General features: G+C 41.0%; 6 protein-coding genes across 6 annotated transcripts; 2 read left to right on the forward strand and 4 right to left on the reverse strand.

Annotated features, from left to right (window-relative positions):
• Nucleotides 1-1,030: 1,030 nt before the first annotated feature.
• On the reverse strand, nt 1,031-2,670 carry LOC6629542 (uncharacterized). The gene is made up of 2 exons (XM_002053634.4): nt 2,601-2,670; nt 1,031-2,506 (listed from the first exon to the last, which is right to left on the reverse strand). The coding sequence occupies exons 1-2, from the start codon at nt 2,604-2,606 to the stop codon at nt 1,220-1,222; spliced, it is 1,293 nt and encodes a 430-aa protein (XP_002053670.1). The 5' UTR covers nt 2,607-2,670; the 3' UTR covers nt 1,031-1,219.
• Nucleotides 2,671-3,534: 864 nt separating this feature from the next.
• On the reverse strand, nt 3,535-5,629 carry LOC6629541 (arginine-glutamic acid dipeptide repeats protein). The gene is made up of 3 exons (XM_002053633.4): nt 5,422-5,629; nt 3,900-5,354; nt 3,535-3,823 (listed from the first exon to the last, which is right to left on the reverse strand). The coding sequence occupies exons 1-3, from the start codon at nt 5,612-5,614 to the stop codon at nt 3,648-3,650; spliced, it is 1,824 nt and encodes a 607-aa protein (XP_002053669.1). The 5' UTR covers nt 5,615-5,629; the 3' UTR covers nt 3,535-3,647.
• A 133-nt stretch (nt 5,630-5,762) lies between these two features.
• Nucleotides 5,763-7,082, forward strand: LOC26531786 (eukaryotic translation initiation factor 4 gamma). The gene is made up of 4 exons (XM_015172457.3): nt 5,763-5,917; nt 5,971-6,031; nt 6,090-6,227; nt 6,286-7,082. Exons 1-4 carry the CDS (start codon nt 5,825-5,827, stop codon nt 6,975-6,977), a joined length of 984 nt encoding a protein of 327 aa, XP_015027943.1. The 5' UTR covers nt 5,763-5,824; the 3' UTR covers nt 6,978-7,082.
• Nucleotides 7,083-15,462: 8,380 nt separating this feature from the next.
• LOC116651462 (uncharacterized) lies at nt 15,463-17,128 on the reverse strand. Its single transcript, XM_032437832.2, has 2 exons — nt 17,014-17,128; nt 15,463-16,919 (listed from the first exon to the last, which is right to left on the reverse strand). The coding sequence occupies exons 1-2, from the start codon at nt 17,017-17,019 to the stop codon at nt 15,633-15,635; spliced, it is 1,293 nt and encodes a 430-aa protein (XP_032293723.1). The 5' UTR covers nt 17,020-17,128; the 3' UTR covers nt 15,463-15,632.
• A 779-nt stretch (nt 17,129-17,907) lies between these two features.
• LOC26530489 (uncharacterized) lies at nt 17,908-19,462 on the reverse strand. The gene is made up of 3 exons (XM_032437836.2): nt 19,255-19,462; nt 18,273-19,187; nt 17,908-18,196 (listed from the first exon to the last, which is right to left on the reverse strand). Exons 1-3 carry the CDS (start codon nt 19,445-19,447, stop codon nt 18,021-18,023), a joined length of 1,284 nt encoding a protein of 427 aa, XP_032293727.1. The 5' UTR covers nt 19,448-19,462; the 3' UTR covers nt 17,908-18,020.
• Nucleotides 19,463-19,595: 133 nt separating this feature from the next.
• On the forward strand, nt 19,596-20,825 carry LOC116649754 (eukaryotic translation initiation factor 4 gamma-like). Its single transcript, XM_032437841.2, has 4 exons — nt 19,596-19,750; nt 19,804-19,864; nt 19,923-20,060; nt 20,119-20,825. The coding sequence occupies exons 1-4, from the start codon at nt 19,658-19,660 to the stop codon at nt 20,808-20,810; spliced, it is 984 nt and encodes a 327-aa protein (XP_032293732.1). The 5' UTR covers nt 19,596-19,657; the 3' UTR covers nt 20,811-20,825.
• The last annotated feature ends 999 nt before the right edge of the window (nt 20,826-21,824 follow it).

Here is a 21,824-nt window from a genome sequence, read left to right on the forward strand (position 1 = left end):
TTATATATTTTTTATATAAAATATAAATTGTGTATTTTATGCACACTTTTCTCTCAGTTTTATGTGTATTTTGTGCTCTCGTAAATCGTCATCAGGTTAAGAAAATGTTCCTTTTTTTGATGACTTCACCTCTTAACGAAATTGAGTTAATCATCAGAAACTTAGATAAGCGATTTGCCCGATATGGTCAAGCCAAAGACAATATAAGCACTAAGAGGAGTAACGCCTATACATTTGAATGCGACGTAAAATTTCTGGCCTGGCCTTTCATCTGGCCTTTGAGGCTTCGTACGGCATGCCTGCCGACAGGTTGTTCGTTCTCCAAAGACCAGACGAACGAATGCCGAAGTCGCGGCTCGCTGATGCTGACACGAGCTACGAAGTTAGTCGCCAGCCTGCCTTCCGCAAAGCTTTGCGTCACTTCGTTTTCGAAGTACATTGAGCGAAAAAGTTTAGAACTTACGATCGACTGCTCTGGCTTTAGCTGGCAAGAAATTAATTTTGTTAGTTTTCTAGCGCAGATCCTGAACTATCCCAATTTTGTGTTGATATATAGGAATGCATTTTGTGTACTAGGGTTGGCTCCGCAGAAAATATGTATTTCTTAGTCGATGCAAATATTTACATTTCTTTAAATTAAATTAATATTATTTTTATTCCCCAATTAAGAAATAAAATAGTGCTAAAAAATACAATTACATTTCAAGTCGACTCCAAGCTCATATTTAGTTATAATTATAATGGCCTCCTCGCGGTGTTGTTCTTTATAATTCTAACAAAAAATAATAAAATAAAAACAAAATAATAATTAATTAGTGTTTATATTGTCTTTGGTCAAGTCCATTTATCTGTTTGCTTAATCGATGAAAGTAGTAAAATAGGGGGAATAGAATCTGAGTCAGTCAATGATGCATCAGTCCAATTATTCGAACAGCCTGATTCATGGTCTTAGAAATTTACTCACATATTTTTCCCCTTGAACGCGTAATCTCCCTTCATAGATTAAAATACATCGCAGCCGAAGCAATAATAATGTGGACTGAACAAAGTGTGTTAAATTTTGTTTTATTACGTTAGCGCCATGTATGCAATTTTTAATAGGAGTTCTCTTTTCTTGTATTTTATTCTACTTTTTTCAACTTCTTAAAATTGAAAAACGTTTTGGACTCGTTGGCTGTGCAGCTGGAAATCCTTGCGTGGCTGAGGTAGTTTTGCTAGGTTATTTGCTAGTGTGGCGGCTGTATAAAGAACGTATAAACTTGCCATTACTTTGGCGGCGTCGTCGACGCTGGGCGGGCACATCGTAGCCCGGATCGTAGTCATAGTCCTTTGAGTCCTCCTCCAAGTGGGCTGGAGGCGAAGGCTTACGTTTGGGCACATCGTTACCATTGTCGCCGCTCTTGCAATCTTCCAATTGGCCATCGGCGCCCACACACTTTTCCGATTCCAGCACCCAACCGCTGTCGGTATCGGTGTCATTGTCCAGCTCCTTGTCCTGGGCAGTGTCCTTTTCTTGCTCCTCCTCCTGCTCTGGTTCCTGCAACTGGCCCTGATCCTCGTACATTGGTGGCGGCTGATAGTTATTGAAGTTTAGATATGGATAGGGTGCATACAAAAGCGGCGTGGGAATCAATGGGGCCCCGTAATTTACAAAGCAGCCGGAGCAACCGGCTGGCAGCCCGTTCTGCAAGATGTAGCCATAGTTCAGTTGCAAGCAGTTTTGGCAGCTGCTGCGTTTCAAACGAATGCTGTTCGGATCCTGGCCACAGGCAACATAGGGCCAAGCGCTCAAGTTATAACAGCGTGGAGCTTGGGATTGCGATTGGGATCGGGTTGGGCTACGAGTTCGGGCTTGCTTTCGTGGCTTGGACTTGCGTCGGTGAACCGGAACATACTCCACGGTCTCCTGGCACACATCTGGCTGATCCTTCTCGCAGATGACCACACGCTTCGCGTGCATTACTCGCGCTTGGCAACGCTCGCCACAAACCCGATGACGCGAGTGCTCCCTGCAGTGCTCCTTGTGCTCGCAGACTCGCTCTCGGCGCACCACATAACAGCAGGAGCCCTGCTCATTGTAGCCCAGACCAAAGCGGCCGCCCACCTGGGAGACATTCTGATGCACCTTGACATTCACCTCGTTGCGGCCCTGAATTTTGGTTTTGATAATATTGTTAATCTCGTTTGTCAGCCTTATGATATTCGTGGTGTTCAGGGCCGGCTGTGCCGGTGCCACGTAGCTGGTATCGTTAACACCCTGCACCAGCAGCGGCTCATCCGTAAGCTCCGGGCAGAGAGGACACTCCGACTCGCACTTGTCCCGCCCGGCACAGGTATCCATGCAGCTCTGTCGATTCGCCTGGCAGTCCTCGTAATCGCGCAACGATGGCTGCTCATAGTTCTGCAGCGGCGTATGCAGCACAATCTTATCCCTAATGGTATCGTTGACCTCGCCACTGACCCATGGTCCCATGGCCAGCAGCAGCGCACACGCGATAGCGGCAAGCTGCAAAAGTTGCACATTATAAGATACGAATCAAGTGACATTCCGTCATACCTCCGATGAAATAGCATTATATATGAATAAGTTGGACACCTACCTCCATTTTCAGAATATTTGGAGCAACTGGCTCTGTTCCCTTCGAGTTGTTAGTTGCAAACTCTTTTTTTCTACTGCAGCAAAAACTGTGCTCCAATTAAAAAATGTGGTAATTATTAGATAGCGCTACCATTGATTAGATAGTGTTACCTTATAAAATTGATTATGCTCCATTTATCGGTTTGAGAGAGAGATAGAGCGAGAGAGAGAGAGAGCAAGAGAGAGCGCGAGAGCGAAAGAGTACCATGAGTTAGACCATCAATTAACAGGTTGACCAACAAATGCATCATATATTTATTTTTTTTTTTAATTTTAATGTTTTTTTTTTTTGTATTAATTTAAGCCATAATAAAATGTCAGATAGCGATGATAGCAGTCCCAGTGGTACACAGGTGAATCAGGTATGAGCACGTCATGCACAGCAGAAGGTGCAATAGTTCACGACGAGAGTTGAGTAAATACTCAATAATGACTGTTCGCAAATTATGCTACTCTTTTAATACGCTCTAACTTATTTTGGTCTATGTACTTTGGCACATTCTCGCATAAGCATATTTTTTAATTATACTAACTTAAAGCTAGGTGATAACCTGTGTCCAGGTTTGAGTTGGCTTGACCTGTTTGACGGATTGTTGACTAATTGGCGATAATTGATCTATGCCCAGGCTTAACAGACAATGATGCTTTTGGTATTTGAGCGTCGGACTGACTAGCGCGAAATTACCGGTTCAAATCCATCATCGTCAAGTCTTATATTTGTTTACCAATTTCCAATAATAATTTGGCCCCACGCAGCGGCAAACAATTTACGTACCACTTGCACTTTCAATAGAAGAGCATACAAAAGCGAGAGAGGGGGGAGGAAAAGTCTGCTAGAGAGTAAACACAAGCCTGTAAGTCATACTTGAATTCATGAGAATCGCATAGAAGGGCGATTTTTAAAAATTCAAGTTTTATTTTATTAATTTGCAAAACAAAAGTAAAAAAAAAAACATATTTTTATTTTTAACATTTAAAGCACCTATTGAAGCTGAGCTGGTCACATTGCCTATCGACGCCAGCCATCCTGAGGACGGCAGCCCACAGAGTCGGCAAATTGCGGCGAATCGCAAAATTGTTCTTGATCGTAGTAGGCACAGGTGGGGCTGTTGCAGCGGTAGTCGTAGCAGTAGGGGGAACAGGAGGACATCTGTCCCGAAGCACAGCCGCTGCAGTCATACCTCTCTAGAAGAGTTAATGGCAAAAGGAAAACCCATAAGAAACCCTTTGAGATCCAAATCTAAAAGTTAATTCCAGTCACCTGTGGCTTGCATGCAGTTGCTCTGCATTTGACAGCCGGCATTCCAGTTGGGCGGCATGCTGAGCATTTGGGCATCGTTGACATGCCAGGTGCTCACACTTGCTGGCCTTATCGCTACCTTAGGCGCGCTACAGAAGTCGCCGCACAGCTGCTGCCTCTGATTATAGCATTGCCAGCGATTACTGTCCGCCGGACAGCGGCAGGTGCGTGGCGCAATCACAGTGCAGCATTTGATTGGAGCTGATGGCGGAGGTTGTATCTCCTCCGCTTCCTCCACTTCCTCCTCGGAATCCTCCTCGTAATCCCTGTAATCCGTTGGTAGCGTAAGCGAGGCATTGACTGTTAAATGCTGCACATTATTTAGCACCAAGTCGGGCGTATTCTTTGAGTTCTCGTTGATGATCGTTCGCTGGAGATTAATGGGACTCAACTCAATCGGCTCGGGTAGAGCGCACTTCTGGCCCGTCCAGTAAGTGCCCTTGGGGCACCGCGGCTCCACACAACGACCGTTTGAGTAGACTTTTGAGCCGCAATATACCAGACGGCAGTTGTCATTTATAAGAACTGTGCCTCTCGGGCAGATACGCAGCGGAGCTGGCGGCGGTGTGGTCGTTGTCGTTCTGGTTGTCGTCGTTTTCCAGGTTGTTGTGGTTTCTCTGGTTGTTGTAGTAGGAGGCTGGTAGGGTCTATTTGTGGTCTCGGGTGGAACGGGTGGATACGGAGTTACAGGCTGATTTGGGCAGGGAGCAGGCTGGGACTGAGCGGGTGGATAGGGTGTTACAGGCTGATTTGGACAAGGTGCTGGCTGGGGCTGAACGGGTGGATAGGGTGTTACAGGCTGATTTGGGCAGGGAGCAGGCTGGGGCTGAGCGGGTGGATAGGGTGTTACAGGCTGATTTGGACAAGGTGCTGGCTGGGGCTGAACGGGTGGATAGGGTGTTACAGGCTGATTTGGGCAGGGAGCAGGCTGGGGCTGAACGGGTGGATAGGGTGTTACAGGCTGATTTGGGCAGGGAGCAGGCTGGGACTGAGCGGGTGGATAGGGTGTTACAGGCTGATTTGGACAAGGAGCAGGCTGGGGCTGAACGGGTGGATACGGAGTTACAGGCTGATTTGGACAAGGTGCTGGCTGGGGCTGAGCGGGTGGATAGGGATTTACAGGCTGATTTGGACAAGGAGCAGGTTGGGGTTGAACGGGTGGATAGGGTGTTACAGGCTGATCTGGACAAGGAGCAGGCTGGGACTGAGCGGGTGGATAGGGTGTTACAGGCTGATTTGGGCAGGGAGCAGGCTGGGACTGAGCGGGTGGATAGGGAATTACAGGCTGATTTGGACACGGAGCAGGTTGGGGCTGAACTGGTTGATTTGGACAAAGCGAATTTACGGATTGTGCGTTAGTAAACCCTGACGGAAAAACGTGTACCACAACTCCGTTTGCGCAGACTTGGCCTGAACCTGAATAATGATAAAACATATATATGAATATATATATATTGTGCGAACCTAATAAATAATCACTCACCGCATCCACTTGGAGTCGGAAAAGGCAGCACACAAGCCCCATTCTGAGGAACGTAGGGCACGTTACAAGAAATCGCTGCTTGCCCGCACGGAGCGTTCACGGCAACCGAGCTCTGGGGGCATTGGGCACGGGCGCTGGCTAGATGAAGAGCCAGCAGAGCGCAAGGTAGAAGTAGCACTTGATAGACGAGCATACCGATTAGAAATGATCTGTGAGCTGTGTTTGTGGCTTGGCCAAACGTTCAAAATGGCGCATTTCACCTAACACGTGCAGCTTTCCAGCAGAGGTTATCAGGACGGGGCAATTATGTTTTAAGCGCCACAAAACAATTTTCGTGAGCTGCAATCGATTAGTTGCCGTTCGAGCTTAGTTGTTAGAACATCGCCTGAAGCCGCATGGGAAAATGTTGACTTCGAACTGGGCGATAGTGTCGATATTCTGCGTAATATGCTCATCTGTGTGTGCCGTGGAAGGTTATCAAGATACTAATGGAGAGGTAATACGGCGTCGATTGCACAATTCGACAGATAATGAATGAAATCTTTATAGTGTCCACAAGGTTATGAGCTCGTCAATGGCCTGTGCTATAGGAAGAGCTTGTGTCAGGAAGGTAAGTTGAATATCCAATTGATTGGAAAGCTATTTATTTTAACAATAATTCGGATTAGGTTACTTTATGCATACGGATGGCATGTGCTATTCGATAAACCCGAAGCCTTGCCCCTACGCACCCACACCCACAACCCCGACACCCACAACCACGGGCCCAACCCAGCGCCCACCTGCTCCGAGCTTGTGTCCGCAAGGTCAGTAAAAATTGTATTCGATTTTAAAGCTTATACAAATATCAACAATTTGGTTAAGAATACTTTATGCATACCGACGGCAAGTGCTATTTGATAAACCCGGAACCTTGTCCAAATGCACCCACTCCTACAAGCACGACTACGAACACAACAACCACAACAACCACCACCACCACCACCACTACCACAGAGGAGCCCACCACTAGCGAGGAACCCACAGAAGAACCCACAACTACCGAGGAGCCCACAGAAGAACCCACCACTACCGAGGAACCTACCTTTGAACCTCCGCCTGTGCCTGAACCTGCTGAACAAGCCCGCTGTCCACCTGGCTCGATATTCTTTGAGGCACAGTGCCGCAAGATAATCTGCTCACAGGGCGAATACCATGCAGGTCGTTGTCTTATGCCCGCCTGTCCCGCGGGCACGGTGTGGCGCGGCAAGCGCTGCCAGCCGCCAGGCTATTTGACAACCATACTCGAGATAGATAACGTGATCAAGAACAAGCATGAGTATCAGACGGTGACAGAGAACGTGAATCGTGTGGAGTACCAGACCATTAGGCCCTACGATCCGAACGAGGATATCAGCTATGACAAAGCGAAGCCACCAACGAAATTAACAGTTTCGACCTCAACGTCAGCCAGTGTGACCCCACAGCCAGCGACGGATTGTTGCACGGTCAAGAGCCCGCGTATCTGTCGACCCTATCCACCAACATGGGTGTGCACTTTGTTGAAATTAGATTAAATATATATAAATATATAAAATATATATATATATATAATATATAATTAAGTTTTACACGTTAGGTTACTATAAAAAAATATATTTCAATTTATTATTTTCACTTAACGGCTACTTTTGTTGAGTACATTCAGATTTGCTTCCCGAATATGAACTGATTTATCTAACTGTTGCGGTCGCTTAGCAAACTTCGCTTTGAGAGAGTTTGAGTCAAAATTGAGTGAAGTTTGAGCTGCGTCAGCAATTATGCGTGGGATAGTACTCTGATGGGAACATTGACAGTGGCGTGATATTTAGGGTGAATTGTTTATGTCTACCAAAGGGGGACAGTTTGATCTTGACCAATGTCGATGTTATCACCAGGCTCTTTGTTTACAATATTAGAAATGTTTATAATTGTGCTTATGCTTATGTGCTAAGATATGTTAAAGGGTGGGTGCGACTATGGATATGTCACTCCCCCAACCATTAGAAAAGTGCCTGTCCTCAGGTGTTTAAGTTTGGATATAGTGTAACATTTTCTTCTTTTACAATTGGTATATCTCCTATTATTGTAGGTGTTTCTTCTACTTTGGGTTTTTTATATTTTATAATTAATTTCTTAGGTATGCTTTTGAACTTATATGTCAAATACAGTGTTAAACTTATTAATATGATTACAAATATGGTTATTGTAATTATCTGGAATACATTGTTAAATTTTGTATGTGCATTTATAATTTGTTTCGTTTGTACAAACGAAAGTGGTTCTAATTTTATAACATCATTGCTTACGTAAATGCTTTGAGTATAATCTAACATATTGTTTGAAATTGAAATTTCATTAATTTGCAATGAACAATTAAAGATTTTTATTATATTGTTTCCTTCTATTGTTATTTCGTTATTTATACAATTATGGTTTAATATAGTTTTTGGTAAATTCCAAGTTAAAATTATATTTGGTTCTATGTAGTTGATTTGAAAATTTTGCAAAATTTTAGTATAACTACATTCTGATGTTATTTGGTTTAAAATTCCTGTTAAACATTCATTATTAATTAATTTTTTTGTTTCTCTGCTATAAACTTTTTTATCTTGGGTAAAATATTTTTCATGAGCTATTTCTGTCAAAATATTATTATTTTCATCCGGGTATGGAATTATTTCGAATACCGGGCTTTTTATTATTTCTCGAGGAATATGGGATATTATCAGTATTTCGTTTGTATCTGATTTAAACCAAGTGGAAGTTTTTGTATTCAACAATTTCTCAGAATTAACATGCAACAAATAGTCATGTTTTAGTAATTTTGGGTTAAAAATTCCTAATCTTGTGAGCTGCATTCCCATCTCAATGTCTTCTATATATTCTGTAAAGTGTTGTAAGTTAAATATAAGGATATCTAATTTCTTTCCTTTTTGTTTCTCTTGATCTAGTTCGTTCATGATTTCTATTCCTTTGTTTATAGCTTCTATTATGTAATTTAATTCGTTAACCTGAACGCTGTTTTCTGCTAAGTTGCTTATTTTTTGTTCAATTTCTGCTTTGTCTTCTTGATTTAATGTTCCAAATAAGTATTTATATGCTGTTCCTACTATGTTAACTAAACCTCTTTTGCTACGTTTGGCTATTTTTAAGCCGTTTATTTCTCTGTTTAATTTTTCTACTAGGTATTCGATTTGTATAAGGTTATTGAATTCTTTACTTTGTTCAATTAAATTGTTAAAAGTTTCTTCGGTTTTTGTTGAGGTTATTTATTAGTTTTTCTTTATTAGCTTGAGTGTCATACTCTGGTGTACCTGCATATATGAATATGTCCGCTGGTGTTCTGTTAGTCGTTTTGTGCTTTGTTTTATGATTGTACGTGTAGAGTATAGTTTCAAATTTTGTAAGTTTATTTTCGACGTCTGAGTCGCTGTTAATGATTCTTAGTTTTTCGTTAACTGTCTTATGAAATCGTTCTACGTCGGATATACCGTTTTTACTAGTGGTTATATTAATATTTACTGCTTCTGATTTTAGCCATAATTGTAAAGCTGTGCACATAAAAGCTGAGTCTTTGTCTGCCTTTATTTCGATGGGTTTACCCATTTGGTTGAACACTTGTAATATAGCTCGTTTGGTTTCTAGCCAGTCTCTACTTTTTATTTCTATTAATGATGCAAATTTTGAATAGATATCAATGCAAGATAAAAATTGTTTATCTCCTACTATGTAAAAATCCATTACATATTTTTCTCGGATATTAGCGATTTCCGGAGTTATTTCGAAAGTTAATTTTGTATCTCTGTGTTCTGTTTTTGCGATGTTGCAAATCTCACATTCATTTATTAGATTTTGAATTAGATTTTGATAATCTGGGAAATAGTGGGTTTCTTTGAACCAATTGATAGTTTTTTCAATTCCTGGATGTAATAATTCTTTGTGCTTTTTTAATATTAATTCTTTGAATTCTGCGTATGTTTGAAGGTCTATTAATTTTGTACTAGTTTTCATTGCCTTTGTTGAATTATTCGGACTTATTATTTCTAAGTAGGCTTCTTGAAAAATTGGAAAATCTGCTTCGTTGTGGAAGTATAGCACACTTTTCTTTGTGCATAAGTATTCTTTTATTAATTCTTTGGCATGCGTATTAGTCATGTCTTTGTACGTAATTTTTATGTTGGTTTTGTGAAAGTAATTCGTAACTTTTGTTTCGTTCTCGGTTCCTTTTTCAAATTCTATTTGTCGATTATAATAATTAAGTGGTCTTTCTGTGATTTGTAAATGGTTACTGTTGTCTTCTTGAGCACTATGTATTGTTGCTCTTGTGCTAATTGTATCTTCGCCTAAGAAGTTTTCGTTTAATTGAATTCTGGACAGAGCATCTGCCACATAATTTTCTTTTCCTGGGACGTATTTAATTTGGAAATCAAACTCATTTAGCTTGATCTTCCACCTTTGTAATTTCATGTTAGGTTCTTTCATATTATTTAACCAGACGAGTGGTCTGTGATCACTAAGGATTTGAAATTGTCGACCAAAGAGATAGGACCTAAAGTATTTAGTGGCCCAAACGATTGCTAATAATTCTTTTTCAATCGTTGAATAATTTAACTCATGCTCGTTGAGAGTTCTACTTGCATAGCATATAGGCTTATGCTCTTGCGAAAGGACGGCCCCTATTGCCATATTACTCGCGTCTGTAGTTAATGAAAATGGTTTTTCGAAGTTAGGGTATATTAAAATTGGGTCGGATGTTATGAGTACTTTTAGCTTTTCAAACGCTAGTTCGTAGTCTCTGTCTTTTATATTGATTTTTGCTCCCTTTTTTAATTTAAGTGTTAATGGTTTTACTATATTAGCGAAATTTGGTATAAATTTCCTATAGAAACCACATAATCCTAGAAATGATTTAATTTCTTTTGGGGTTTTTGGAATTGGGAATTTGACAATTGCTTGTATCTTGTTGGGATTTGGTTTTATACCCTCAGTTGTGATGATGTGACCGAGAAATTCAGTTTCTTTTCTCATAAACTCGCATTTATCCAACTGTAGTTTTAAGTTAGCTTCTCTAAGCTTCTTAAATACCTTTTGTAGCGACAAAATGTGTTCCTCCAATGAAGTGGAAAAAATAATAATGTCGTCTAAGTAGACCAGACAATCCTTAAAAATTAAATCTTCTAAGAGATTGTTCATACAACGTTGGAACGTTGCAGGTGCATTCTTAAGACCAAATGGCATGCGAGTGTACTCGTAATGGCCATGTTTAGTCGAAAATGCGGTCTTGGGTATTGAACCAGGATCCATTTGGATTTGGTGAAAGCCTTTGGCTAGATCAATGGTTGTGAAATATTGACATTTTCCAAGTTTGTCTAATATTTCATCCATGATCGGGATAGGGTATTTATCATTAATAGTTAGTTCATTGAGATTGCGGTAATCTATGACTAACCGGAACTTTTGCTTTCCAGATGCATCGTTTTTCTTTGGAACGATTATTACTGGTGAGCAGTAAGGGGATTTGGATTTACGTATGATATTTTGTTTTATCATATCGCTTATTTGTTTATTTACTTCCTCATCGTATATTTGAGGATATTTGTATGGACGCTTGTAAATTGGGTCCTCATGTTTTGTTAGAATTTTGTGTTTAATTGTACTAGTGAAAGTCAAATTGTCACCTTCATGGTACTGGATATCACGAAATTCATGTAAAACTTTTTTTATTTTTTCTTTTTCTTCTGAGTTTAGGTGCTCTAGCCTAAACTCATTGTTTTCTATTAATTCATTATTTATAGCGAAGTTAAATGGTCTGTCCTCTGTTGAGGGTGGATCAAGGCACTCTTGTGCGGTCATGTCCTCTTCGACCTCTTCGTCGTTATATCTAAAACAAAAGTTAAATTCTCCTAAGGTTACGGATCCTTGTGCATAGTCTATTTTTGCTTGACATGCCTCAAGGTATTCTCTCCCAATCAGAACATCATAATGCTCTGAGAAGTCGTGAATATAGAATTTTTGTTTGCTCGGACAAATTTTGCTTGCTCCTAATCGTATACTTTGTTTTAATTCAATAACACCATTTATGGTGTGAACCTTTAATGTTTCGTTGTAAACTGGAAAATTTAAGCGGTTAGTTTTCATTAGATTAATGGTTGAACCTGTGTCGATGACACATTTTAGAACTTCGTCATTCATAATCAATTTTATGAATGGATTTCTTCTGTTTGTTCCGAGGCTTGCTGATGAAAATTTTCGGATGTATCCATTTTCATCTGCCCACTGTTACTATCTCTTTGACGTTTAGTCGGAGGGTTTGGTGCATTCAAGCGTGAATGGGACTGATTTTGGTAGTTTAAGGGATTTTGGTATCTACCTTGACTTAATTTCTGTTGGAACTCGTGGTGAGCTTTCTGATTGTCTTCGGACTTATTGTGCTGTTTATTTTGTGCGTGATAACTCTGATTTGTGTTGGAATAACCACTTGAAATGGTGGTTGGGTTAGCATTTTGCTGATAATTTCCCATGTTCCTACGATTGTTATTTGGATTTCCCTGAACATTATTATTTTTAGGTTTTTCAGTAAAGCTATTTTCATATAATCCCTCTCTTTGAGCTACTTGCTTTAGTTTTTGTGTCGACGTAATGTCGTGTCTGGCTAACATCATGAAAAGCCTATCTGGTAATTTTTTTGTAATAACATCTTTGATTGTGTTATTCATAGCATTTGTATAAAGGGTTGTATTGCTAGGTATATTTTCTAGTGCTAACTTATTTAATATAACAAAAGATTTATTCTCGAGCTCCTCGATGAACTTACGGACGTTTCCTTGGTAATTCGTGTTGTATAAGCGTCGAAGGAGTTCTTCAAATGGTGTCTGCACTTTGTATTCTTCAATCAATGCGTTTCTCAGCTCCTGCCAAGTGTTGGCTGCTGTCCTTTGTGATATTCTCTGAGCATCTCCTGTGACTTGCAATTCGATGGCTCCGTATAAGATGCTATGTTGTCTAACATCTCGGGTTGGATACAGGTGTAGGATGTAATCTATCCTTTTAATGAAGGCGTTTAGTTGATCCGTTGATCCGTCAAAGCTTGGCACCTGTCTAAGTTGTGAAAGGGCCTGGTTGAGGTGTTGTTCTGATAATTCCATTGTCATCTTGGTGTAATACACTTTTTTTTGAATAGTTTTGAGTTTGTAGGTTTGAACTTTATTGTTCTTTGATTTTGCACTTTTATTTTAAGTTAAAGTTTGTGATGGATTATTGTGTAAATGTTTTTTTTTTTTTTTTGTGTGTGTGTCTTAAAAAGACTCAGTAATAACGTATTGCAGGGATCAAACGATATGCAAAGCCAGTCGTTATTAACTGTAGTAGCTTTATTGCCCAAAGGGTCAATATTATTAAGCTACTAATGACCCGAAGGTTCTTGTGCGGATACGTATTCGAGAAAATTTTTATTACACTCCGACAACACTTTCGGTCGCGATTGTGCGTTAGATCTGGGAATTAATTATCCTTTAGCGATCTTTAATTTTTCCCGACGTATCCTACCGGCTGCGCCAATTAAGTTTTACACGTTAGGTTACTATAAAAAAATATATTTCAATTTATTATTTTCACTTAACGGCTACTTTTGTTGAGTACATTCAGATTTGCTTCCCGAATATGAACTGATTTATCTAACTGTTGCGGTCGCTTAGCAAACTTCGCTTTGAGAGAGTTTGAGTCAAAATTGAGTGAAGTTTGAGCTGCGTCAGCAATTATGCGTGGGATAGTACTCTGATGGGAACATTGACAGTGGCGTGATATTTAGGGTGAATTGTTTATGTCTACCAAAGGGGGACAGTTTGATCTTGACCAATGTCGATGTTATCACCAGGCTCTTTGTTTACAATATTAGAAATGTTTATAATTGTGCTTATGCTTATGTGCTAAGATATGTTAAAGGGTGGGTGCGACTATGGATATGTCACTATATATATATATATATATTTTATATATTTATATATATATAAATATATAAAATATATATATATATATATATATATATACATGACAAATGATATATTGAACTATGAAATGAAAAAATTTGCTAAGCCCTTAAGGCTAGTCCCCTTCAATTATGTAACCTCATATAATATACTGCCTCATATTGATTAACCAACGATTGGATATATTGTTCTATAAACGGTCTTTGCAACGTATAAAAAAACCGAGTAAAAAGTTTATAATAAAGTTGAGCAAGTCTATGTTACAATCATATATAAAACAGTTTGTCCTGACTAAGAGTGACCCACTAACTGGTTCGTGATCAAACTGTGAAAAGTAAGAAGCTAAGCTTTTCACTGGAAATTATATCAGGATATGCACATTAAGCGGGGTGTTGAAAAATTCCACCCGTAGGTGTAGAAAAATTAGTTTGTATGAAACTCTTTTGTTTAACATCCGATTGGCCTCAAGCTTATTTTTAAAAATCTTTTTTTTTTAATTCATTTCTCAATTTCTCTTGGATAAAGTATGCGGTTGACAGGTTATAAGGGTGGAGTTTTATGTTTTGTTCCATGGTCCACAAGCAATTTAAAGCAATCCATTAAAAACATTATTATGTGTTCCAGCGATTTTGGAAATTCCACCCAAACGTGCGGAAATTTGGCTTCAAACTCATTTTCTGTGATCAGTGTGGAAAATTTTTGAAAGTACATTTTTCAGCTTAAAGATTCCCACCTCAAGATCGGCGGAAACCGATTCCATCTTTTGTTTTTTTTTTCCGAATGATTTTATAAATATTTTCAAATAGATTACCTTTTTCACTGGCGAAACATTGGTGAAAAAAATATTTCTGAAATGTGAAGCAGAAAGTTTTCACGGCCATATTGGAGAATACTATATTTGTGTATATATATTACTGATCATGACCAGATGATTTTTTTTTACTATAGAAACTACATTATTTTTCGTACCATATGTACATAATTTATATATTTTTTATATAAAATATAAATTGTGTATTTTATGCACACTTTACCCTCAGTTTTATGTGTATTTTGTGCTCTCGTAAATCGTCATCAGGTTAAGAAAATGTTCCTTTTTTTGATGACTTCACCTCTTAACGAAATTGAGTTAATCATCAGAAACTTAGATAAGCGATTTGCCCGATATGGTCAAGCCAAAGACAATATAAACACTAAGAGGAGTAACGCCCAAACATTTGAATGCGACGTAAAATTTCTGGCCTGGCCTTTCATCTGGCCTTTGAGGCTTCGTACTGCATGCCTGCCGACAGGTTGTTTGTTCTCCAAAGACCAGACGAACGAATGCCGAAGTCGCGGCTCGCTGATGCTGACACGAGCTACGAAGTTAGTCGCCAGTCTGCCTTCCGCAAAGCTTTGCGTCACTTCGTTTTCGAAGTACATTGAGCGAAAAAGTTTAGAACTTACGATCGACTGCTCTGGCTTTAGCTGGCAAGAAATTAATTTTGTTAGTTTTCTAGCGCAGATCCTGAACTATCCCAATTTTGTGTTGATATATATGAATGCATTTTGTGTACTGAGGTTGGCTCCGCAGAAAATATGTATTTCTTAGTCGATGCAAATATTTACATAATTTCTTTAAATTAAATTAATATTATTTTTATTCTCCAATTAAGAAATAAAATAGTGCTAAAAAATACAATTACATTTCAAGTCGACTCCAAGCTCATATTTAGTTATAATTATAATGGCCTCCTTGCGGTGTTCTTCTTTATAATTCTAACAAAAAATAATAAAATAAAAACAAAATTAAAATTAATTAGTGTTTATATTGTCTTTGGTCAAGTCCATTTATCTGTTTGCTTAATCGATGAAAGTAGTAAAATAGGGGGAATAGAATCTGAGTCAGTCAATGATGCATCAGTCCAATTATTCGAACAGCCTGATTCATGGTCTTAGAAATTTACTCACATATTTTTCCCCTTGAACGCGTAATCTCCCTTCATAGATTAAAATACATCGCAGCCGAAGCAATAATAATGTGGACTGAACAAAGTGTGTTAAATTTAGTTTTATTACGTTAGCGCCATGTATGCAATTTTTAATAGGAGTTCTCTTTTCTTGTATTTTATTCTACTTTTTTCAACTTCTTAAAATTGAAAAGCGGTTTGGACTCGTTGGCTGTGCAGCTGGAAATCCTTGCGTGGCTGAGGTAGTTTTGCTAGGTTATTTGCTAGTGTGGCGGCTGTATAAAGAACGTATAAACTTGCCATTACTTTGGCGGCGTCGTCGACGCTGGGCGGGCACATCGTAGCCCGGATCGTAGTCATAGTCCTTTGAGTCCTCCTCCAAGTGGGCTGGAGGCGAAGGCTTACGTTTGGGCACATCGTTACCATTGTCGCCGCTCTTGCAATCTTCCAATTGGCCATCGTCGCCCACACACTTTTCCGATTCCAGCACCCAACCGCTGTCGGTATCGGTGTCATTGTCCAGCTCCTTGTCCTGGGCAGTGTCCTTTTCCTGCTCCTCCTCCTGCTCTGCTTCCTGCAACTGGCCCTGATCCTCGTACATTGGTGGCGGCTGATAGTTATTGAAGTTTAGATATGGATAGGGTGCATAAAAAAGCGGCGTGGGAATCAATGGGGCCCCGTAATTTACAAAGCAGCCGGTGCAACCGGCTGGCAGCCCGTTCTGCAAGATGTAGCCATAGTTCAGTTGCAAGCAGTTTTGGCAGCTGCTGCGTTTCAAACGAATGCTGTTCGGATCCTGGCCACAGGCAACATAGGGCCAAGCGCTCAAGTTATAACAGCGTGGAGCTTGGGATTGCGATTGGGATCGGGTTGGGCTTCGAGTTCGGGCTTGCTTTCGTGGCTTGGACCTGCGTCGGTGAACCGGAACATACTCCACGGTCTCCTGGCACACATCTGGCTGATACTTCTCGCAGATGACCACACGCTTCGCGTGCATTACTCGCGCTTGGCAACGCTCGCCACAAACCCGATGGCGCGAGTGCTCCCTGCAGTGCTCCTTGTGCTCGCAGATTCGCTCTCGGCGCACCACATAACAGCAGGAGCCCTGCTCATTGTAGCCCAGACCAAAGCGGCCGCCCACCTGGGAGACATTCTGATGCACCTTGACATTCACCTCGTTGCGGCCCTGAATTTTGGTTTTGATAATATTGTTAATCTCGTTTGTCAGCCTTATGATATTCGTGGTGTTCAGGGCCGGCTGTGCCGGTGCCACGTAGCTGGTATCGTTAACACCCTGCACCAGCAGCGGCTCATCCGTAAGCTCCGGGCAGAGAGGACACTCCGACTCGCATTTGTCCCGCCCGGCACAGGTATCCATGCAGCTCTGTCGATTCGCCTGGCAGTCCTCGTAATCGCGCAACGATGGCTGCTCATAGTTCTGCAGCGGCGTATGCAGCACAATCTTATCCCTAATGGTATCGTTGACCTCGCCACTGACCCATGGTCCCATGGCCAGCAGCAGCGCACACGCGATAGCGGCAAGCTGCAAAAGTTGCACATTATAAGATACGAATCAAGTGACATTCCGTCATACCTCCGATGAAATAGCATTATATATGAATAAGTTGGAAACCTACCTCCATTTTCAGAATATTTGGAACAGCTGGCTCTGTTCCCTTCGAGTTGTTAGTTGCAAACTCTTTTTTTCTACTGCAGCAAAAACTGTGCTCCAATTAAAAAATGTGGTAATTATTAGATAGCGCTACCATTGATTAGATAGCGTTACCTTATAAAATTGATTATGCTCCATTTATCGGTTTGAGAGAGAGATAGAGCGAGAGAGAGAGAGCAAGAGAGAGCGCGAGAGCGAAAGAGTACCATGAGTTAGACCATCAATTAACAGGTTGACCAACAAATGCATCATATATTTATTTTTTTTTTAATTTTAATGTTTTTTTTTTTGTATTAATTTAAGCCATAATAAAATGTCAGATAGCGATGATAGCACTCCCAGTGGTACACAGGTGAATCAGGTATGAGCACGTCATGCACAGCAGAAGGTGCAATAGTTCACGACGAGAGTTGAGTAAATACTCAATAATGACTGTTCGCAAATTATGCTACTCTTTTAATACGCTCTTACTTATTTTGGTCTATGTACTTTGGCACATTCTCGCATAAGCATATTTTTTAATTATACTAAATTAAAGCTAGGTGATAACCTGTGTCCAGGTCTGAATGAGCTTGACCTGTTTGCACAGGCTTAACAGACAATGATGCTTTTGGTATTTGAGCGTCGGACTGACTAGCGCGAAATTACCGGTTCAAATCCATCATCGTCAAGTCTTATATTTGTTTACCAATTTCCAATAATAATTTGGCCCCACGCAGCGGCAAACAATTTACGTACCACTTGCACTTTCAATAGAAGAGCATACAAAAGCGAGAGAGGGGGGAGGAAAAGTCTGCTAGAGAGTAAACACAAGCCTGTAAGTCATACTTGAATTCATGAGAATCGCATAGAAGGGCGATTTTTAAAAATTCAAGTTTTATTTTATTAATTTGCAAAACAAAAGTAAAAAAAAAAACATATTTTTATTTTTAACATTTAAAGCACCTATTGAAGCTGAGCTGGTCACATTGCCTATCGACGCCAGCCATCCTGAGGACGGCAGCCCACAGAGTCGGCAAATTGCGGCGAATCGCAAAATTGTTCTTGATCGTAGTAGGCACAGGTGGGGCTGTTGCAGCGGTAGTCGTAGCAGTAGGGGGAACAGGAGGACATCTGTCCCGAAGCACAGCCGCTGCAGTCATACCTCTCTAGAAGAGTTAATGGCAAAAGGAAAACCCATAAGAAACCCTTTGAGATCCAAATCTAAAAGTTAATTCCAGTCACCTGTGGCTTGCATGCAGTTGCTCTGCATTTGACAGCCGGCATTCCAGTTGGGCGGCATGCTGAGCATTTGGGCATCGTTGACATGCCAGGTGCTCACACTTGCTGGCCTTATCGCTACCTTAGGCGCGCTACAGAAGTCGCCGCACAGCTGCTGCCTCTGATTATAGCATTGCCAGCGATTACTGTCCGCCGGACAGCGGCAGGTGCGTGGCGCAATCACAGTGCAGCATTTGATTGGAGCTGATGGCGGAGGTTGTATCTCCTCCGCTTCCTCCACTTCCTCCTCGGAATCCTCCTCGTAATCCCTGTAATCCGTTGGTAGCGTAAGCGAGGCATTGACTGTTAAATGCTGCACATTATTTAGCACCAAGTCGGGCGTATTCTTTGAGTTCTCGTTGATGATCGTTCGCTGGAGATTAATGGGACTCAACTCAATCGGCTCGGGTAGAGCGCACTTCTGGCCCGTCCAGTAAGTGCCCTTGGGGCACCGCGGCTCCACACAACGACCGTTTGAGTAGACTTTTGAGCCGCAATATACCAGACGGCAGTTGTCATTTATAAGAACTGTGCCTCTCGGGCAGATACGCAGCGGAGCTGGCGGCGGTGTGGTCGTTGTCGTTCTGGTTGTCGTCGTTTTCCAGGTTGTTGTGGTTTCTCTGGTTGTTGTAGTAGGAGGCTGGTAGGGTCTATTTGTGGTCTCGGGTGGAACGGGTGGATACGGAGTTACAGGCTGATTTGGGCAGGGAGCAGGCTGGGACTGAGCGGGTGGATAGGGAATTACAGGCTGATTTGGACACGGAGCAGGTTGGGGCTGAACTGGTTGATTTGGACAAAGCGAATTTACGGATTGTGCGTTAGTAAACCCTGACGGAAAAACGTGTACCACAACTCCGTTTGCGCAGACTTGGCCTGAACCTGAATAATGATAAAACATATATATGAATATATATATATTGTGCGAACCTAATAAATAATCACTCACCGCATCCACTTGGAGTCGGAAAAGGCAGCACACAAGCCCCATTCTGAGGAACGTAGGGCACGTTACAAGAAATCGCTGCTTGCCCGCACGGAGCGTTCACGGCAACCGAGCTCTGGGGGCATTGGGCACGGGCGCTGGCTAGATGAAGAGCCAGCAGAGCGCAAGGTAGAAGTAGCACTTGATAGACGAGCATACCGATTAGAAATGATCTGTGAGCTGTGTTTGTGGCTTGGCCAAACGTTCAAAATGGCGCATTTCACCTAACACGTGCAGCTTTCCAGCAGAGGTTATCAGGACGGGGCAATTATGTTTTAAGCGCCACAAAACAATTTTCGTGAGCTGCAATCGATTAGTTGCCGTTCGAGCTTAGTTGTTAGAACATCGCCTGAAGCCGCATGGGAAAATGTTGACTTCGAACTGGGCGATAGTGTCGATATTCTGCGTAATATGCTCATCTGTGTGTGCCGTGGAAGGTTATCAAGATACTAATGGAGAGGTAATACGGCGTCGATTGCACAATTCGACAGATAATGAATGAAATCTTTATAGTGTCCACAAGGTTATGAGCTCGTCAATGGCCTGTGCTATAGGAAGAGCTTGTGTCAGGAAGGTAAGTTGAATATCCAATTGATTGGAAAGCTATTTATTTTAACAATAATTCGGATTAGGTTACTTTATGCATACGGATGGCATGTGCTATTCGATAAACCCGAAGCCTTGCCCCTACGCACCCACACCCACAACCCCGACACCCACAACCACGGGCCCAACCCAGCGCCCACCTGCTCCGAGCTTGTGTCCGCAAGGTCAGTAAAAATTGTATTCGATTTTAAAGCTTATACAAATATCAACAATTTGGTTAAGAATACTTTATGCATACCGACGGCAAGTGCTATTTGATAAACCCGGAACCTTGTCCAAATGCACCCACTCCTACAAGCACGACTACGAACACAACAACCACAACAACCACCACCACCACCACCACTACCACAGAGGAGCCCACCACTAGCGAGGAACCCACAGAAGAACCCACAACTACCGAGGAGCCCACAGAAGAACCCACCACTACCGAGGAACCTACCTTTGAACCTCCGCCTGTGCCTGAACCTGCTGAACAAGCCCGCTGTCCACCTGGCTCGATATTCTTTGAGGCACAGTGCCGCAAGATAATCTGCTCACAGGGCGAATACCATGCAGGTCGTTGTCTTATGCCCGCCTGTCCCGCGGGCACGGTGTGGCGCGGCAAGCGCTGCCAGCCGCCAGGCTATTTGACAACCATACTCGAGATAGATAACGTGATCAAGAACAAGCATGAGTATCAGACGGTGACAGAGAACGTGAATCGTGTGGAGTACCAGACCATTAGGCCCTACGATCCGAACGAGGATATCAGCTATGACAAAGCGAAGCCACCAACGAAATTAACAGTTTCGACCTCAACGTCAGCCAGTGTGACCCCACAGCCAGCGACGGATTGTTGCACGGTCAAGAGCCCGCGTATCTGTCGACCCTATCCACCAACATGGGTGTGCACTTTGTTGAAATTAGATTAAATATATATAAATATATAAAATATATATATATATATAATATATATATATATATATATTTTATATATTTATATATATATAAATATATAAAATATATATATATATATATATATATATACATGACAAATGATATATTGAACTATGAAATGAAAAAATTTGCTAAGCCCTTAAGGCTAGTCCCCTTCAATTATGTAACCTCATATAATATACTGCCTCATATTGATTAACCAACGATTGGATATATTGTTCTATAAACGGTCTTTGCAACGTATAAAAAAACCGAGTAAAAAGTTTATAATAAAGTTGAGCAAGTCTATGTTACAATCATATATAAAACAGTTTGTCCTGACTAAGAGTGACCCACTAACTGGTTCGTGATCAAACTGTGAAAAGTAAGAAGCTAAGCTTTTCACTGGAAATTATATCAGGATATGCACATTAAGCGGGGTGTTGAAAAATTCCACCCGTAGGTGTAGAAAAATTAGTTTGTATGAAACTCTTTTGTTTAACATCCGATTGGCCTCAAGCTTATTTTTAAAAATCTTTTTTTTTTAATTCATTTCTCAATTTCTCTTGGATAAAGTATGCGGTTGACAGGTTATAAGGGTGGAGTTTTATGTTTTGTTCCATGGTCCACAAGCAATTTAAAGCAATCCATTAAAAACATTATTATGTGTTCCAGCGATTTTGGAAATTCCACCCAAACGTGCGGAAATTTGGCTTCAAACTCATTTTCTGTGATCAGTGTGGAAAATTTTTGAAAGTACATTTTTCAGCTTAAAGATTCCCACCTCAAGATCGGCGGAAACCGATTCCATCTTTTGTTTTTTTTTTCCGAATGATTTTATAAATATTTTCAAATAGATTACCTTTTTCACTGGCGAAACATTGGTGAAAAAAATATTTCTGAAATGTGAAGCAGAAAGTTTTCACGGCCATATTGGAGAATACTATATTTGTGTATATATATTACTGATCATGACCAGATGATTTTTTTTTACTATAGAAACTACATTA

Source organism: Drosophila virilis, chromosome 2 (assembly GCF_030788295.1).
Source record: "Drosophila virilis strain 15010-1051.87 chromosome 2, Dvir_AGI_RSII-ME, whole genome shotgun sequence".
In the NCBI taxonomy this organism is placed as follows: domain Eukaryota; kingdom Metazoa; phylum Arthropoda; class Insecta; order Diptera; family Drosophilidae; genus Drosophila; species Drosophila virilis.

What these genes read in the sequence shown, in the direction of transcription:
- LOC6629541 (XM_002053633.4), bottom strand. Translation starts at nt 5,614, where the DNA reads ATGCTCGTCTATCAAGTGCTACTTCTACCTTGCGCTCTGCTGGCTCTT. An exon ending in TCCGACTCCAAGTGGATGCG is followed by an intron (nt 5,355 to 5,421) that starts GTGAGTGATTAT and finishes ATCATTATTCAG; the next exon opens with GTTCAGGCCAAGTCTGCGCA. An exon ending in CAACTGCATGCAAGCCACAG is followed by an intron (nt 3,824 to 3,899) that starts GTGACTGGAATT and finishes TAACTCTTCTAG; the next exon opens with AGAGGTATGACTGCAGCGGC.
- LOC26531786 (XM_015172457.3), top strand. Translation starts at nt 5,825, where the DNA reads ATGTTGACTTCGAACTGGGCGATAGTGTCGATATTCTGCGTAATATGC. An exon ending in GAAGAGCTTGTGTCAGGAAG is followed by an intron (nt 6,032 to 6,089) that starts GTAAGTTGAATA and finishes AATTCGGATTAG; the next exon opens with GTTACTTTATGCATACGGAT. An exon ending in TCCGAGCTTGTGTCCGCAAG is followed by an intron (nt 6,228 to 6,285) that starts GTCAGTAAAAAT and finishes AATTTGGTTAAG; the next exon opens with AATACTTTATGCATACCGAC.
- LOC26530489 (XM_032437836.2), bottom strand. Translation starts at nt 19,447, where the DNA reads ATGCTCGTCTATCAAGTGCTACTTCTACCTTGCGCTCTGCTGGCTCTT. An exon ending in TCCGACTCCAAGTGGATGCG is followed by an intron (nt 19,188 to 19,254) that starts GTGAGTGATTAT and finishes ATCATTATTCAG; the next exon opens with GTTCAGGCCAAGTCTGCGCA. An exon ending in CAACTGCATGCAAGCCACAG is followed by an intron (nt 18,197 to 18,272) that starts GTGACTGGAATT and finishes TAACTCTTCTAG; the next exon opens with AGAGGTATGACTGCAGCGGC.
- LOC116649754 (XM_032437841.2), top strand. Translation starts at nt 19,658, where the DNA reads ATGTTGACTTCGAACTGGGCGATAGTGTCGATATTCTGCGTAATATGC. An exon ending in ATCAAGATACTAATGGAGAG is followed by an intron (nt 19,751 to 19,803) that starts GTAATACGGCGT and finishes AAATCTTTATAG; the next exon opens with TGTCCACAAGGTTATGAGCT. An exon ending in TCCGAGCTTGTGTCCGCAAG is followed by an intron (nt 20,061 to 20,118) that starts GTCAGTAAAAAT and finishes AATTTGGTTAAG; the next exon opens with AATACTTTATGCATACCGAC.